Below are 19,453 nucleotides of genomic sequence, written 5' to 3' on the forward strand. Positions count from 1 at the left end.
AAAACTTGTACTTGAGTACAGTATAAAGTACACACATAAGAACTACTAATTACACAAGTGACCAGCATGTAATATAAGGCTTTGTACATAAAACTTGAAGCTGACTTAAGTTTCTTTAATGCAGTCTTGTTATGGACGTTACGGCTGCTTGTTACCATGGAGATTCCGTCGCTGCCATCAGCAGTATAGCATTAAACCTATTTATATAACCTTAATTTAATTTTGGGTGTTTTAATTGCTCAAAAATACCTTGAAAACACATCAAGTCTTATTGTGAGTGGGGTCACCTCTCCATGGATCTGACCTGTGCACAATGTAACTTTTCCAGTGAAACGTAAGATACAATGCATCATTTAATTATCATTATGAAATATGATATGGCACTTACAGATCTTTAGAGATCTATAAGTAAAGAGGTTAAATTGTTTTTGTTATCAAAAAAACAATAAATATGGCTTTGAAAGATAAAATATTTTATTAACTTGGATTTCAATCAGAGGGAAACAACACAACCCTTATATTCTTGAGGAAAACAGTGACGTGACCTCCTTAATGCTTTGGACTTAAAAAAAAAAAAAAATGCTGTTCGACATTACAAAATGAATAACTAAGCAAATGAGATTATATAAGAAAGAGATGATGCAGTTTTTTTTTTTTTTTTTATGGCAGCTTCGTTTTCATATAGTCCATTTTGTGACGTGCAGTTCTCGGCTTTAGGTTCGACTTAGGTTTGGATCCATGTCTAGAAATATTAGTCCTGGGTGTGTTAGTAATGTTGCAAAATTTCATATGTGTACCATAAAAGCAGACTATTTCTTTATATTCATTTCACACCATGCATCAATAGATGCATTTATAATGAAATTAAAACTGATGAATCATTTAAAATGAAAGATGAGGCGCAGTCACATGTGAGTGCAGAGAGTCTTTATTGAAGTGTGTGTCTCAGTAGCTCCACACACAAATATGCTTTTGATGCACAGCTCTTTATTTGGAGCAGAAGCTCCAGTTGGGACAGAGGCCTGTGTGCTGTGCTGCAGTAAGTGAAGTGGAGCTGTAGCTGTAGAGGCGTGAGCTGACAGCAGAGGGCGCTCTGCAGGCTGATCCCAGTGACTGTGTCAGTGGTGGGAACACTGCAGTGTGCTCAGTGTGTGGACACTGGACTCTGGGAGCCCTGGCTGGCCTCACAGCTCACAGCCACGCCCCCCTCCCTCCACTGCTGTGCGGGGAGCGTCAGGCTGCTGCTCCAGCTGTAGTGGCCGTCCTTTTGCGGCACCGCGGGGCTCCGGCTCTGCTCCCCGCCCGCACCGCCACCGGACACCTTCCAGGACACGCTCCAGTCTGACGGGAAGCCCTTGTTGGCCAGGCACACGAGGGTGGCCTTCCCCTGGGCCAGCTCCTCTCTGGAGGGGGCAGCACCCAGAGGCTGGGCTCCACTCGGCCCACTGTGGACACACACACAAAACACACACACACAGTTTTTTATGGAATTATCCAGAAAATAACAAAAAGTGACTCCATCAAAACCAGTATTTAATTGTCAGTACAAACACATGTATTGATGTAAATGAAAGATGAAAGTGTTGAAATTGTTCTATGGAACATTCCAGGTAAAGCAAAAACATTTTCAGGTGGTGGACCTCACACCAGTAATCTTGGACTTCATTACTTCCAAAAATATATAAGTCAACATACATTTAAATATATGTAATGTTATCTAGAATAATAATAGGAAATGAAGTACTTTTTTTCAGTGCAAATGTAACTTTTAGCCTGAAATGAGTGAAAACAGAACTGAGAGGCTCCACTGAAGCAGAACAACAGAACAGTTTCACAGTTAAAGATAAACTTTAAATAAAATCCCCTGAAATGTACACAGAAAACAAAAGGTCCATAACAACATTTTTATTTATTATTTTAAATAAATAAATAAATAAATAAATGTTTCTGTGTTACGACAATTTAAAAACTAAAAATCTGAACAGAAAAATAAAATAAATATTAACTTTTTCCCCGCTAAAATCATAAATTTTAATAAGTTATAGTGGGAATAAAATATTTCTGTATAAATTGAGGTGAGTGACTGTGGGGATGATAAGAAGACACTGCTCACCCAGAACTCCAAACAGTATTTAGAATAAAACAGAAAACAATCAAATGATGTCAGGCTTCAGAAATAGAAACAGATTAATTACAAACTAAACCAAAGTGTCATTTAAAGTGAACATAAAGAGATGACTTACAGTTGAGCTCCAGTCTGGTTCCTCCACCGAACGTGTACCACAGTGATACAAACTCATGGAGTGGTCGTACAAAAACCTGCAGCCGCTCAAAGAACACCACAAAACCATTCAGCTGTACAGAGACTGATAAACAACTGACAAACAGCTCACATTTACACATTTAAACTGAAAAAACACTGTTCACAAGAATCACATCTACATGAGTAACTGATAATACTTGATAACTTAATTACTTAATTACTTGATATCACACACACACACACACACATATATTTTAAAAAGGTATTTGAATGAATGAATGAATGATACTGATGATGAATAAAAGAAAATATGAAGATGAAGAACATGTTAAAATAGGAGTTGAATTTGATTTGATTTTATTGTAGGGTCAAGTTTTAGTAATAAAAGTGTTTTACTAGTCCTGGTGTAAAGTCACATTTTAACACACTCAATTATTCAATATATATATATAAAAAAAATCACAACATATTAGACCTTTAACAATGAATTAGAAAGAGACAAAAACACGTCCCTGAGGTCCTCCACAGGAAAGATTTGAAATGATCTTTAAAGGGACACAGTGTTGGTCTGCAGCTGTGTTCACTTCATCCTCATTAATAAATTATTCATTGATAATTTTCCACAAGAAAAAACAATACAACGACTAAATGAACAAAAGGTCATATCAGTGTGTCTATGCACTTGTCTGGAAAACATTTGACTTACATTTAGGTCAGGAGTCGAAAGCTAAAGTATCTTCCTGTAAAAAGTATTTAACTTTCATAATATTGTCAGACATTGTAAAAGGAATATTAATGATTCATCTGGTTTCATTTGTTTTCACTGGATCAAACATTGTTTTGAATCTGAAAGCAGCAGAAACACATCCCTGTTATTCACAACATTCACATTTATCAAATACATTTTATTCATATTTATTTCTTCCTATAAATTACAATTCTTTCAAAATATAATCTTTACTAAACATTCACTTTATTCTTCAGGTTTAGTTTGTTCATTTATTTTGTTATTTATATTAAAATTGTGAGAACAGAACCAGTGTCTTTTCGTTCATGTGGTTCTATATCAGTATTTATTTTACAGATTTAGGATTTGCTTTTCTCTCAAACATTTTGTGGTCGGAAAGTTCAAAGGTCACTGTGTGAGTTTGTGTTTGTGCTGCCTCTGCTCCAGCTCTGCTCTCTGTAGTGGTCAGTAGTGGTCAGTAGTGGTTAGTAGGGATCAGCAGTGGTGAGAAGGGGTCAGTAGTGGTCATTAGGGGGCAGTAGTGTGAACTGTGTGTCTGTCTTTCCAATCTGAACCTTTGAAACTCGATCTCCACCATCCAAACCTGGATGAACCCATATGTTCTTTATTTGTACAGCACAGTTTGTCCACACAGTCATTCAAAGTGGTTTACAGAATAAGAAAGACATTCAAATCACAAAACAAACTAAACTAAACCTAAAATAAACTGAATGGCAAGACAGACATTTTAATTCTTTGCTCAAAGGATAAGGGCAAAACTTCACTCCTTATCTTTTGATTTCTCATACTACAAAAAAAAAAAAAAAAAAAAAATAGGGGTAACATTTGACTCTGACCTTAATTTTAAGAACTACATTTTAAATCTTCGTAAAATCACTTTTATCCATTTACATAATATTTGTAAGGTCAGAAGTGTTCTGTTCAAACCTGATGTTGAGAAAGTTGTTCATGTTTTTGTTTGGATTCGACTGTTGTAATGCACTTTATGTTTGTCTTAATAATCACTCACTAAACAAACTCCAGTTCATTCCAAATCCTGCTGCTAGAATTGGAACCAAAACTCAGCGCTTTGAGCACATTACACCCATTTGATTGTCACTTCACTGGTGCCTGTTAAACAAAGAAGTGATTTTCAGATGTTATTATTGCTCTTTAAATCTCCACATGCTTTGGCTCCTTCCTACATCTGTGACATGCTTTTAGAAGTCACTCCACTCAGACCTCTCCGTTCATCCAATCAACAACTTTGAACAGTGTCATGAATACAGCCCCGATCTGGTGAGGGCGCCTTCATGTACTATGGCCCAATTCTCTGGAGCTCTCTGACAACTCCCATCACAAACTCTCACTCTGCTGCTGTGTTTTAAACTAGGTCATTTTTATTAATTTTTATTCTGTTTTTCACTTTTTACATATTTACAATTGCATGATTTTATTCTATGTTCCTGTACTGTATCTGTGCTGTATAAATAGAGTTATGACACAGTCCCTGCAGCTGTTCAGTGTGCTCCATGTCTGTGTGGGAGGCTCATTTCCATAGACAAACACTTTGCATGAACAGCTGCATGGTCCAGTGGGACACTTTATAGTCCTGAGAGGTGCACTCTGGAGCACTGGCAGCTGTCCTTCATGACAACACAAGCCACATACGGCCTCCTCATCACCAACATGACTTTGGTGTGCGTCCTCATGTGGACTGTCCTCTGCTGCTGCTTCACAGGTAAAGTCCAGAGAGTCCCACTGCTGTCCTCTGTCCACATCCGTCCCTCTGAGACCAACCAGACTAAACCATCAGGTGCTTTGTGTTTGTGTGTTCAGAGTCCAGAGGACAGGTGACAGTGAGTCAGGCTGGAGCAGTGAGGGCCGCCCTGGGGGACACCGTCAACATACGCTGTACTGTCAGTCCAGATGTGGAGTATACAAGCTGGTTACACTGGTACCAACAGAGAGATGGAGAGAAACCTCAACTCCTCATTTATCAAACATCTAACCGAGCGTCAGGTGTCCCCAGTCGTTTTTCAGGCAGTGGATCTGGGTCTGACTTCACTCTGACCATCAGTGGAGTTCAGCCTGAAGATTACACTGTGTATTACTGTAAGAGTATTCATCAAATCAACAGTCAGTATGTGTTCACACAGTGAAAAAGACTCGTACAAAAACCTCCTGACTGAAGTGAAACTGACTCACTTCACTAAACTCACATTGAGATACATGATAATGAGAGTTAAGCCCAGTCTACAAACTTTACTTATTACATATATTTTATTTATACAGAAATCTTTTTTTTAAATAAAATTAAAGTCGTTCATTATGTTAAAATAATTTGAATGAATCAAAGTCATGTTCTAAAGTCATGTTAGTGATAATGTTGAATGAAACACTTTGTAGTGTCAAAGTGACAAAAATATGAAGACAAAGAACAAACAAAAACAGGAGGAAAATCTATGTGGAAATAAACATTTAACAACAGTATTTTGTTTTATAATCATTAATTCAAGGTCATACTAATGAGCATTTTTAAGTTGGATCTTTAAAGGGACACAGTGTTGTTCTGCAGCTCTGTTCACTTCATCCTGATTTAAAGTCAGACTTTTGATACTTGTTTGAATGATTTATTCATTTAGAGTTACAAGAAAAATGACAGAATAAGAAAATATAAAGGTAACACAACACAACTAAATGAACAACACTTTTGATTTGACCTCCAACTGTTTTAGTCCAACATCACCACAGAATATTTATTATTAAGCCACATTTACACAAACAACAACCTTTAAACACTGTTGTTACGACCCCCACAAGGTGAGTCCCAACATATTTAAAAAGGACACAGGAGTCAAAATATAGTTCTTTAATTTCTTTTATTTATCGTTGGTTATTAATTAATTTTTTTATGTTTTTGAAGAAATTTTAAAAACCCTTCCCATGCCCCCAAAAATAATGAAAAGTAATAAAGAGAAAGGTGGACCTGGTGAGCCGACCAAACAGAACAAAAAGGTGCGACACCGGGCCAACCCCGTACAAGGGCTGTAGAAGCCAGTGCCAGCACCTGGAACTAAAGACAAGAAAAAACCCAAACAAACCTGAACCCAAAAGAAACATGAAAACAGGACGGCCGGTCCCACCAGGTCAAAACAAAAGGCTAACGGCTAACGAAGGCTACATGGAGCCCACCCATCACCTGGCCGACAGGGGCGAGGCCACCCTCAGGGCGAGCGCACAGAGTCCGGAGCACGCAAGGTGAGCGGGGCTGGGCAGAGCAAAGAGCACAGAGCAGAGGAGCAGAGAGAGAGAGAGAGAGCACCACAGGCAAACAGCCGTATTTATAGGCTCCACACAGCCACACAAAAACAAACCATAAACAAAAACTACGCAAAAAGGACCAATCACAACTTACTACAGAAGAAAACAAAAACAACTAATAATCTGAATCAAGGTGCCTGCACATAACATTATTATAATAATTATCAATGTATTTCTGTCCTTGTCCTGTTCACAGTGACTCACTTTTGGTCAGGACTCAAAAGCTGAAAAAGTCTCAGAGTCAAACTCTTGTTTTCATTTCTACATTCAAATGAAACATATTGTCTTCATAATATTGGGAAGGACAAAACACATCCCTGTGGTCCTCAGCAAACACATTTATTCACATCACTTGAGTTTCTATTTAGTTGTTGCCCTAAAGTCACAGTGAGTTCAAAATGTGATCTTTAGTCACACTTTTCATGTGTTCATTATTTATAATGTCGTGTCTTTGCTTTGGATCAGAACCTGGGTTCTTTCTTTTCTGTGCTTCTGTACCAGGAAATATCAAATGAAACATATTTAGGTTTAGACTTTCTCCATTTCAGGGTCTAGTCAAAGGGTCAAAGGTCACTGTGTGAGTTTGGATATGAGTGCCTCTGCCCCAGCTCTGCTCTCTGTAGTGGTCAGTAGAAGTCGGAAACAGAATGTTTATTAATGAGCACAGAAACAATTTGATGGAGTTTTTTTTTCAACTCAAACATAAAAAGACAAAAAACAGTCCAATAAAAAGTCACATTGAGTCCAGAGTCTTGGTAAGTTTTCTTATGACAGAGGAGATCAAACTTTTTTTTTCTTGCTGTTGACTCTGGTTCACTCTCCATCCTCTTCCAGCTTGATCTAAGTCTGACCTTCGACACCATCTCTTGTTCCATCCTTCTTGACCGACTCTCTTCTGTTGGTATCACTGGCACAGCCCTCTCCTGGTTTCACTTCTATCTCTCCAACCGCACCCCATTCATTCAACTCAAATCTTTCTCCTCTTTCACCAGTCTCCATCACAACTAGTGTTCCCGAAGGTTCTGCCCTCAGCCCCCTGCTGTTCATCCTCTATCTCTTCCCCCACGGTCACATTTTCCAGAATGATCACATCCACTTCCACTGCTACATGGAGCTGCTACACCCAGATTTACCTCTCCATCAAACCAAACTCCACACTCCCACCCTCCTCCCTTATCAACTGTCTTGATGAAGTGACATCCTGCTTCACCTCAAACTTCCTCAAACTCAACAAGCAATAAAACCAAACTTCTCCTTGTAGGCACCAAATCCACCCTAAGCAAGATCTCTCCTCTCTCCATTTCCACCGACTGCTCCTCCATCTCTCCCTCCCCTCAGGTAGAGAGTCTGGGTGTCATCCTCGATAGCGCTCTCTCCTTCACCTCTCATATCAACAATATCACTCACTCCTCCTACTTTCACCTCCACAACATCCACCACCTCCGCCCTTCCCTCACTCCACACTCCACTGCCATCCTTGTTCACAGCCTTGTCACCTCCCGTCTGGATTACTGCAGTTTCCTTCTGTTTGGTCTCCCACAGAAACTCTCCATAAACTTCCACTGATCCAAAACTCAGCTGCTCCTCCATTTACATAATATTTGTAAGGTCAGAAGTGTTCTGTTCAAACCTGATGTTGAGAAAGTTGTTCATGTTTTTGTTTGGATTTGACTGTTGTAATGCACTTTATGTTTGTCTTAATAATCACTCACTAAACAAACTCCAGTTCATTCCAAATCCTGCTGCTAGAATTGGAACCAAAACTCAGCACTTTGAGCACATTACACCCATTTGATTGTCACTTCACTGGTGCCTGTTAAACAAAGAAGTGATTTTCAGATGTTATTATTGCTCTTTAAATCTCCACATGCTTTGGCTCCTTCCTACATCTGTGACATGCTTTTAGAAGTCACTCCACTCAGACCTCTCCGTTCATCCAATCAACAACTTTGAACAGTGTCATGAATACAGCCCCGATCTGGTGAGGGCGCCTTCATGTACTATGGCCCAATTCTCTGGAGCTCTCTGACAACTCCCATCACAAACTCTCACTCTGCTGCTGTGTTTTAAACTAGGACATTTTTTTAAATTATTTTTTATTCTGTTTTTCACTTTTTACATATTTAATTAATTAATTGCATGATTTTATTCTATGTTCCTGTACTGTATCTGTGCTATATAAATAGAGTTATGACACAGCCCATGCAGCTGTTCAGTGTGCTCCATGTCTGTGTGGGAGCCTCATTTCCATAGACAAACACTTTGCATGAACAGCTGCATGGTCCAGTGGGACACTTTATAGTCCTGAGAGGTGCACTCTGGAGCACTGGCAGCTGTCCTTCATGACAACACAAGCCACATACGGCCTCCTCATCACCAACATGACTTTGGTGTGCGTCCTCATGTGGACTGTCCTCTGCTGCTGCTTCACAGGTAAAGTCCAGAGAGTCCCACTGCTGTCCTCTGTCCACATCCGTCCCTCTGAGACCAACCAGACTAAACCATCAGGTGCTTTGTGTTTGTGTGTTCAGAGTCCAGAGGACAGGTGACAGTGAGTCAGGCTGGAGCAGTGAGGGCCGCCCTGGGGGACACCGTCAACATACGCTGTACTGTCAGTCCAGCTGTGCAGTATACAAGCAGGTTACACTGGTACCAACAGAGAGATGGAGAGAAACCTCAACCCCTCATTTATCAAACATCTAACCGAGCGTCAGCTGTCCCCAGTCGTTTTTCAAGCAGTGGATCTTTGTCTGACTTGACTCTGACCATCAGTGGAGTTCAGCCTGAAGACTCTGCTGTGTATTACTGTCAGAGTTATCACTACATCAACAGTCAGTATGTGTTCACACAGTGAAAAAGACTCGTACAAAAACCTCCTCAGACTGAACTGAAACTGACTCACTTCACTAAACTCACACTGAGACACACAATATAATGAGAGTTAAGCCCAGTCTACAAACTTTATTATACATAATTTATCTTTAAGAGAAAAAAAAAACAAACAAAAAAACAAAACAAAACATACATTTGTAAAGTCGTTCATTATGTTAAATGAATCAAAATCATGTTCTAAAGTCATGTTAGTGATAGTGTAGAATGAAACACTTTGTAGTGTCAAAGTGACAAAAAATATGAAGACAAAGAACAAACAAAAACAGGAGGAAAATCTATGTGGAAATAAACATTTAACAACAGTATTTTGTTTTATAATCATTAATTCAAGGTCATACTAATGAGCATTTGAAAGTTGGATCTTTAAAGGGACACAGTGTTGTTCTGCAGCTCTGTTCACTTCATCCTGATTTAAAGTCAGACTTTTGATACTTGTTTGAATGATTTATTCATTTAGAGTTACAAGAAAAATGACAGAATAAAAAAATATAAAGGTAACACCACACAACTAAATGAACAACACTTTTGAATTGACCTCCAACTGTTTTAGTCCAACATTAGCACAGAATATTCATTATTAAGCCACATTTAGACAAACTCGAATCTTTATACAATATATGTTTAGATTCTATTAATTATCAGTGTATTTCTGTCCTTGTCCTGTTCACAGTGACTCACTTTTGGTCAAGACTCAAAAGCTGAAAAAGTCTCAGAGTCAAACTCTTGTTTTCATTTCTACATTCAAATGAAACATATTGTCTTCATAATATTGGGAAGGACAAAACACATCCCTGTGGTCCACAGCAAACACATTTATTCACATCACTTGAGTTTCTATTTAGTTGTTCCCCTAAAGTCACAGTGAGTTCAAAATGTGATCTTTAGTCACACTTTTCATGTGTTCATTATTTATAATGTCGTGTCTTTGCTTTGGATCAGAACCTGGGTTCTTTCTTTTCTGTGCTTCTGTACCAGGAAATATCAAATGAAACATATTTAGGTTTAGACTTTCTCCATTTCAGGGTCTAGTCAAAGGGTCAAAGGTCACTGTGTGAGTTTGAATATGAGCTCTGCTCTGTAGTGGTCAGTAATGGTCCAAATCAGAAACTTTATTAATGAGCACACAAACAATTTGGTAGAGTTTATTTTTGGTGCGCAGCGTTGAAAAGAAACTTACATCAACTGTCAACAACTAGAGCCCGACCGATATGGATTTTGTTGTGACCGATATGAAACCGATATAATGGGAGTTGGAGCTGCCGATAGCCAATATAATCGCCGATATTTTTAATGATATAAAAATTCACTCTAAATCTTGAATTGATTAAAAAACTTAGGTTTGGCTCTAGTGGATTCTAAACTGGGTTTATTTAGGCAACATTTATTGTTATTTTGACTCTTTACATCATATTTACATACAGTAGATTGGCCTAATGGCATTTTTGCATCACATTCTAGCTACTGTTACTGTCACTGCTAGTGATTCCAGTTTTTTTTTTTTTTTTTTTTTGGAGAACCGGCTCGGCTCACTAAAGCAACTGGCTCTTTCGGCTCCCAAGCGACTCTTGAGATTGTTTTGTTGCAAGCAGGACTAAACCAGAACTGAACCAGGACTGAGTGTCGGGACTCGGTTTCTATCTTTCTCCTTCACTCGAGCCCAAGTTTAGTCCTGGTTTATTCATTTTATGCTGAACTGCAGCCAAATATGCACTTTTTTTTTTTTATCCTATGCACACGCAGATTTCTGAAAGTTTCGTTTTCAGCCGCTGCTGCTGTCAAACTACGGGTCTACAAGCGACTTGAAGAGAAAAAAGTGAGAAAAAGAGAAAAACACGGCTCCCAATAAGAAACATGCTCCTGTTGTTCGCTTCAAAGAGCCGGATCTAAGAGCCGCTTCGATCGCGACCGACCCATAACTCCTAGCTAGTAAACTATCGCTATTAGCCTTTAGCCGTAAAAACGTGCGCACCAGCGGTAATTAATTATATGCATAAATGTGGATCATTCACACGTCTATTCACAGTTTATTTACATATCAATGCTGGTCCAGTAACAAATATACGGCCAATATAGTCACTTTACAATAGACCAATAGAAAACAGCCTGTTTATGTGTGGGAGCTACAGCAGCTAACCGCTAACAAAACCTAAACTAGCTTCAAAGTCGATGTATTTCCAACACTCACCGCTCACACAGGCTCCTCCTCACATCACAAGTCTGCACTAATAAAAGTCCTTTTAATCCAGACTCAAACCGATTATCCGAAAAAGAAAATAATCTCAGTGTTGCGCACGTCTGCAGGTGTAAACAAACACACGTGACTGAAGTGACGTGACTCTGTGGTGTGTTCAGGGACAGTACGGACACAGACACAGACAAATGACACCGTAGATAAATACTGATGCGGAGCCACATATTAGGACATTTGTCTGTAAATTGGATTAAATGAACATAATGTAGAGAGTCTAAGCTTTATAACGAGGTATAACATGCCCACGTGAAATATCGACCCATATCAGCAAGCATATCGGCCGATAGCCGATATGTCTCCAGGTGCCCATATTGGCCGATAATATCGGCCAGCTGATATATCGGTCGGGCTCTATCAACAACTGAAACATAAAGAGACAAAAAACAGTCCAATAAAAAGTCACATTGAGTCCAGAGTCTTGGTGCGTGTTCTTATGGCCCCCTCAAAGCCACCCTTGTTCCACTTTATTCACATTCACTTTTTCCGGAAACACCACATCCACTTCCACTGCAACATGGAGCTGCTACACCCAGATCTACCTCTCCATCAAACCAAACTCCACACTCCCACCCTCCTCCCTTATCAACTGTCTTGATGAAGTGACATCCTGCTTCACCTCCAACTTCCTCAAACTCAACAACAATAAAACCAAACTTCTCCTTGTAGGCACCAAATCCACCCTAAGCAAGATCTCTCCTCTCTCCATTTCCACCGACTGCTCCTCCATCTCTCCCTCCCCTCAGGTAGAGAGTCTGGGTGTCATCCTCGATAACACTCTCTCCTTCACCTCTCATATCAACAATATCACTCACTCCTCCTACTTTCACCTCCACAACATCCACCACCTCCGCCCTTCCCTCACTCCACACTCCACTGCCATCCTTGTTCACAGCCTTGTCACCTCCCGTCTGGATTACTGCAGTTTCCTTCTGTTTGGTCTCCCACAGAAACTCTCCATAAACTTCCACTGATCCAAAACTCAGCTGCTCCTCCATCGACCACATCACAAACTCTACAACAGCTCCACTGTCTCCCATCACACACCACATTCACTACAACATCATACTCCTCACATTCAAAGCCCTCCACAACCTCACACCTCCACGTCTCTGTGAGCTCCTCCACATCGCCACACCTGACCGCTCCCTCCGCTCCTCCTCCTCTCTCCAGCTCTCTGTTCGCTCTGTCCATCTCCTCACCATGGGGGGAACAGAGGCTTCAGTTGCTCTGCTCCTCAGCTCTGGAACACTCTCCCTCCAGACTTCTACAACACTCACTCACTCTCACATTTCAAATCCAAACTCAAAGCACACCTATTCAGACTGGCCTATTCACTCCACCACACCACCTGTCACTCCTCCTGCCACCTGCCATGTCTTACCCTGCCTCGCTGCTGCCAGGCTCATCCATGTCCACTTCATTACTGCACATTGGAGTTTGTCTTTTGTTTTACGCACTACACTCTAGTGCTGTAGTACTTGAGACAGCTCTTTTGCAGTCTTGATCTCATCTCGGACTAGAGCACATTTGGTCTCGGTCTTGATGGTGTTTTCTCTCAGTCTTGTCTTGGACTTGAGATCTGACACTTGATGGATGTGATCATATTTCATTATGGCCAGTGAATGTGCAGAGGCAGCTCAATATCACTGCAAAACCAGAGAGATAATGAAGATAATGTAACTGTAAATGTTATGAACTTGAAAAAAAAAAAAAAAAAAAGAAAAAAAAAACACTAATGTTGTTTTCTGTAAATATCTATTGTCTTATTAAAAGTGAAAAAACATGACATATAAATGGACATAGTTGACCTGCTGAAGTGAACATGGGTGATGTCGCTCCCACTGGCCTTAGAAAAAGATGTGATTGACAGCGTAGCTAAGTGCCTCCTCTCAGCTAAAGCAGCGGTGTGGGTGTGAAGATTCATGTAGCTACAGTTAAAAGCTGTGGGTGACGTCACAATCTCTTGGTCATCTTCTTTATACAGTCTATGCTTAGACATTTTCATGAGGATTTCAGTATTGGTCAGTAGTGGTCAGTAGTGGTCAGTAATGGTCAGTAGGGGGCAGTAGTGTGAGCTGTGTGTCTGTCTCCTCTGACTGTGTGACTTTGCATATGTGTGCTGCCTCTCTGCTCCAGCCGTTAAGAGCCCAGTGCTGCTCAGTGTGTGTGCGGGCCCTTCAGAGCCACTCCCACACCAACAACACAATGAGCCTGATGTCCCTGCAGCTGTTCCTGCTGGCCCTGGGGCTCCTGGTTCGGGGTGAGGACATCTGGGTCACAGCACTGCTCCTCTGGACACCTGCGGGGTCTGTCTCAATAACTCTTCTTCTGTTTTTCAGGTTCTTCAGGAGAAATCAGCCTGACTCAGACTCCTAAAGCTGCAGCTGTGGACAAAGGAGCCTCTGTTACTCTCAGGTGTCAGACCAGTTCAAATGTAGGGAATCATCTCGCCTGGTATCTTCAGAAAGGCTCAGAAATTCCAAAGCCCCTGATATATGCTGCTACTTCTCATCACTCTGGAGTCTCCAGTCATTTCAGTGGAGGTGGTTCTGGATCTGATTATTCTTTGACCATCAGTGGATTTGAGGCTGAAGATGAAGGAGTTTATTACTGTCAGCAGGGTTACAGCTTCCCGTTCACACAGTGAAAAAGACTCGTACAAAAAACCTCCTCAGACTGAACTGAAACTGTTCACACTTCACTGAGTTTGACACAGATGCTGCAGATACTGTGTTCATTTTTTGATAATTTTTTTTAAATTTAGGTTTTGACTGTGACTCGTGAAACATATATAAAATAATATAATACAATATGATTATAATAATAAAACATGATCCAATCCAACAAAACTGATCAGCTGAAAAGCCTAACACCAGTGATTTTCTTTTATTCATGAGTTGGAAATAATAAAAACTTATGAAACCTTATTCATACAGCAGTTACACATCAAACTGAATTCTTATTCCCCGACAGAGACAGAGTCAAATAAAAATGTAATGTGTCTAAATAGTGAAGTCAAAGCTGCATTTTCTTTCCACTCTCAGAGACTCTCAGGGACAAACTGAAGCGTGTTTACCCTGAAACAAAGATTTGTCCCATTTCCCTGATGAATATATTCATGGATTTATTCACAACATTCAGCATTTATAAATACACATATGAAGCAAGTGAATGAAAAGCCAACCCTCATAACCTGACCTCAAACCTACATTTATTCCAAACACTAAAGTGTGTGATACTACAATAGAATTTTTATTTATTTATTTTTAACTGTAGTGGTTCCCAAACTTTGCACCTGCAGCTCGATTTATTACACACTTTAAAAACAACACAGGTCGACTGAAGTGCCACAAAACATAACCATGAAAACAACATCTGTATAAAACAGAATGTAATAAAAAAAATTTAAAAAATGAATAATAATAATAATAATAATAATAATAATAATAATAATAATAATAATAATAATAATAATAATGATAATAATAATAAATACATAAATAAATGTCCCATGTCAAAGTGTGTGAGGGACCAAAGTGAACAAATGTGTTTTAAGAAGAGATTTGTAAAGAGGGACAGAAGAGTCCTGTCTAATGTGCAGAAGCAGCTCATTCACAGTGTTGGTGGTGCCACGACAAAGGCCCCGTCCCCTCTGAGCTTCTGTCTGCTCTTAGACACACTCAGGACGAGCTGCAGCACGAGTGTGAGGATGGAGGAGCTCAGAGAGGTTCAAAGGAACAGCACTGTTCAAACACTTTTACACTAATACAAGCTGTTTACACTGGATCCTAAAGTGCCCAGGCTCCAGTGAAGAGACCATCAAACCAAACACATGTGCTCCCATTTTCACATGTGCTTTTCTTCATCTAGGAGTCAATGTGATCTTTCTTTCTTTCTTTCTTTTTTTTTTTCTTTTATAAAATCAACAGTTACAACCAGCAGAATGTAAGTGACATGGACATGGTTTTATCACATGCCCAGAACTCAGACTGTATATATAAATATTCTTTATACAGTCTATGGCCCAGTATTGGTAACTACACCTGAAGTCTTCATCTGCATGTTTCCAAACGTCTTCTGGTAAGTGTGAATAGAGAATATACAGGTGCAACGTGGACTAGTCGTCACTCTGAGTCTCAGGTGGTTTCAGTGGAAGTGGTTCAGGATCTGATTATTCTCTGACCATCAGTGGATTTGAGGCTGAAGATGCAGGAGTTTATTACTGTCAGCAGAGTTACAGCTCACTGATCACACAGAGAAAAAGACTCGTACAAAAACCTCCTCAGACTGAACTGAAACTGTTCACACTTCACTGAGTTTGACACAGACGCTGCAGATACTGTGTTCATTATTTAATGATGAATTTACTAATATGATAGTGTGTGATATAAAAGAACCTTTAAAATGTTTCCATAACTCCATCCATTCCAAAAAGACTGACCAGCTGAAAGGCCTCACCCCAGTGAGTCTCACATTGGGAGATAAATTATTCATTGAGTTGAAAATACTAAAAAACTATGAAACCTGATTCAAACAGCAGTTACACATCGATCAACAGCCGTATTCCCCGAAAAAGACTGAGGATGAGTATTTTCTTTCAACAAACTGTTCATGTAGTGAATCAAAAATGCTCTTGTGCAGGACTGTTTAATAATGTCAATATTTAAGTATGAGACACAAAAGAAGCAAAAGCACACGCCTGAGGTCCACAGCGAGCAGCACACAAACTGTTGTTCTGATACGACTGCTCCCTGTGACCATATTACACACAACTAACAGCTCTATGGGAGTCATTACAAATACTGACATTTTAAATACAACACTGTTATATGATTACCAGAACTGTACACCTGAAAGGCTCAGCTCTGGTTTCTGATGTGGCCTTTTTAAACACATGCAGCTAAAAGACTTACACAGTGTCATCTCTAATAGGAAGATGAAAGCAGTGGATAAGAACACGTGTTGTTGAGGTAATTCTTATATGGAATTAAAAAAGTTTAAAATTCATCCACAAACTAAGATGATGTTTAACCTGAGTCAATTCAAACTGATACTAAAAATGTATAAGAGCAACAGTTAGTGAATGTGAAGCTGTAACTCCATTCAAAAATGTTAAACTAACAAATAAAACACATGAACATTTGACTTCAAAACATCTGATTCACATTGTTCTTCTTTCTTTTTGTATTTATTATTTTTATATCTATTCGAGTCATTACAGGTCTGTAGTTTTGTTTTTATGGTTGTGTTTCAGTAAAAATAAAACTAGTGAAAGAACATGTGCAGGCCTCAGCTTTGCTCTGATCTGACACTGAGACATTTTAGGGTCTGGTCAAAAGGTCAAAGGTCACTGTGTGAGTTTTTTCTTGTATTGTCTCTTTAACTTGCAAATGTTCTTTGAACTGTCTCAAAGCCAAACACATGAACTCACAGGTACTTTGTTTTAGATACTAGAATCAAAACAAAGTGCATGCAGCTGCTTTTAAAAGTGAAATAAACCTGTACACTGCATCTAATGTGGTATCACCATGTTTCAGACCACGTGTGTTTGCACTGCTGATCTAAACCTTGACCACAAACTCACAAATAGAAGCAGAAAATGACCAATAAACATATTAACAGTATTACATACGGATAAAACATTAAGTCATGACCTTACAGTGTAATATGTGGCAGATTTTTACTGTGTTCTGACCTGAAAGATTTAATATTAGTAAATGAAAAGAAGACACAGAGCGTTGCCTTTCACGTCCAGATTGTGTTTGGGGCAAAGAGGAAGTTTTGCCTTTAAGCCCGACCTGGGGCAGCACGACTGGCATAAAGGGTCTGTGTCACCAATACATTTCTAATCCCTTATTAAAAAAAAATACTTACAGTACAGTACTTATCAATGACACGTGAACAGGTTCAAATGTAAACTTAGTATTAATTTACCAAAAATAAAAACATATATTGAATTACTATACCAAATACCAAACTAAATAAATAAAATAAATAAATAAAAACTCATTGGTGATATACTTAAGGTGCACCACACAAGGGATTTAAATTCCTCAACATTTGTTATTTCTTCCCTCCATGTCAGATCTTCACTAGGACCAAGACATGAATCACTCAGACAGTTTTGTGAATCATCTAAAGCTGCAGAGAGTGGAAGAGCAGACTCTTGGACACTTTGAGCATCTGTGAAGACGAGACACGTGTCATACATAATGACGTAGTGAGTTCACATTTTGGCAAACTCTAGTCAGGTCATGGACATGAAGTAAGAAGAGAAGAGGCCTCAAAATGACCCCTGAGTGACCCTGCTGTAAACTGAAGAGAGAACGACTCAGTATCATTTACCTCCACACATCACTGCTTGTCAGATAGATACAGGTGTGTTCATTTAACAAGGAGAACTAACATGACATGAAGTGGTCAGTAGGAGGCAGTAGTGTTCAGTAGTGTTTAGTAGTGGTCAGTAGTGGTCAGTACTCAATAACTCTTCTTCTGTTTTTCAGGTTCTTCAGGAGATTACAGCCTGACTCAGACTCCTAAAGCTGCAGCTGTGGACAAAGGAGCCTCTGTTACTCTCAGGTGTCAGATCAGTTAAATGTAGAGAATTATCTCGCCTGGTATCTTCAGAAAGGTTCAGAACCTCCAAAGCTCCTCATATATTATGCTACTACTCGTCACTTTGGAGTCTCCAGTCGTTTCAGTGGAATTGGTTCAGGATCTGATTTCTCTCTGACCATCAGTGGATTTGAGGCTGAAGATGCAGGAGTTTATTACTGTCAGCAGGGTTACAGCTTCCCGTTCACACAGTGAAAAAGACTCGTACAAAAACCTCCTCAGACTGAACTGAAACTGTTCACACTTCACTGAGTTTAAACACAGACGCTGCAGATACTTAACACTCAAATTTAATAATTCACCATTTTCTGTAGGTTTTGATTGTGTTTGATTAAAAAAAAAAAATAAATAAAAAAAAAAATAATAATAATAATAATAGTCTTTACAATATAACTATAACAGCATCTTCCAACAAAACTGAGCAGCTGAAAGGCCTAACCCCAGAGAGTTTCACAATGGGAGCTAAATGAACAATTTAAGACCATTATTCATGTGGAATTAAAAGTACTAAAATCTATGAAACCTTATTTATACACCACTTTCCATCTAGACCATAATAACTTCAATAATAATTAATATTTATCCCTTACACAGATTGTGCATATATATTAAAAATGTAAGAATAAATGAAGAGCAGCTAAATATTGAAATCAAATGAATTCCATTTTCTTTCCACTCTCAGAGACAAACTGAAGTGTGTTTACCCTGAAACAAAGATTTGTCCCATTTCCCTGATGAATATATTCATGGCTTTATTCACAACATTCAGCATTTATAAATACACATATGAAGCATGTGAATGAAAAGCCAACCCTCATAACCTGACCTCAAACCTACATTTATTCCAAACACTAAAGTGTGTGATAGAAAAAAGGAAGAATTCCATTGAAATGATGTAAAGACACAAAGATGCTTTTGATGCACAGCTCTTTATTTGGAGCAGAAGCTCCAGTTGGGACAGAGGCCTGTGTGCTGTGCTGCAGTAAGTGAAGTGGAGCTGTAGCTGTAGAGGCGTGAGCTGACAGCAGAGGGCGCTCTGCAGGCTGATCCCAGTGACTGTGTCAGTGGTGGGAACACTGCAGTGTGCTCAGTGTGTGGGACACTGGACTCTGGGAGCCCTGGCTGGCCTCACAGCTCACAGCCACGCCCCCCTCCCTCCACTGCTGTGCGGGGAGCGTCAGGCTGCTGCTCCAGCTGTAGTGGCCGTCCTTTTGCGGCACCGCGGGGCTCCGGCTCTGCTCCCCGCCCCCGCACCGCCACCGGACACCTTCCAGGACACGCTCCAGTCTGACGGGAAGCCCTTGTTGGCCAGGCACACGAGGGTGGCCTTCCCCTGGGCCAGCTCCTCTCTGGAGGGGGGCAGCACCCAGAGGCTGGGCTC

The 19,453-nt window shown here is 39.8% G+C and overlaps 2 pseudogenes and 3 gene segments (V, D, J or C); 3 read left to right on the forward strand and 2 right to left on the reverse strand.

The window, feature by feature from the left end:
- Nucleotides 1–967: 967 nt before the first annotated feature.
- LOC129408340 (Ig kappa-b4 chain C region-like) lies at nt 968–2,418 on the reverse strand (annotated as a pseudogene).
- A 2,155-nt stretch (nt 2,419–4,573) lies between these two features.
- On the forward strand, nt 4,574–5,194 carry LOC129408346 (immunoglobulin kappa variable 1D-12-like). The segment is given in 2 exon segments: nt 4,574–4,731; nt 4,830–5,194. Coding segments are annotated over 2 exon segments (414 nt in total).
- A 3,395-nt stretch (nt 5,195–8,589) lies between these two features.
- LOC129408345 (Ig kappa chain V-VI region XRPC 24-like) lies at nt 8,590–9,236 on the forward strand. The segment is given in 2 exon segments: nt 8,590–8,747; nt 8,846–9,236. Coding segments are annotated over 2 exon segments (414 nt in total).
- Nucleotides 9,237–13,532: 4,296 nt separating this feature from the next.
- Nucleotides 13,533–14,133, forward strand: LOC110153627 (Ig kappa chain V region 3368-like). The segment is given in 2 exon segments: nt 13,533–13,717; nt 13,797–14,133. Coding segments are annotated over 2 exon segments (456 nt in total).
- Nucleotides 14,134–18,982: 4,849 nt separating this feature from the next.
- LOC129408286 (immunoglobulin lambda-1 light chain-like) overlaps nt 18,983–19,453 on the reverse strand; it is an 8,372-nt pseudogene continuing 7,901 nt past the window's right edge.

This window comes from Boleophthalmus pectinirostris, unplaced genomic scaffold (genome assembly GCF_026225935.1).
Source record: "Boleophthalmus pectinirostris isolate CB_2022bp ecotype Guang Dong unplaced genomic scaffold, ASM2622593v1 HiC_scaffold_16, whole genome shotgun sequence".
Classification (NCBI taxonomy): Eukaryota; Metazoa; Chordata; class Actinopteri; order Gobiiformes; family Gobiidae; genus Boleophthalmus; species Boleophthalmus pectinirostris.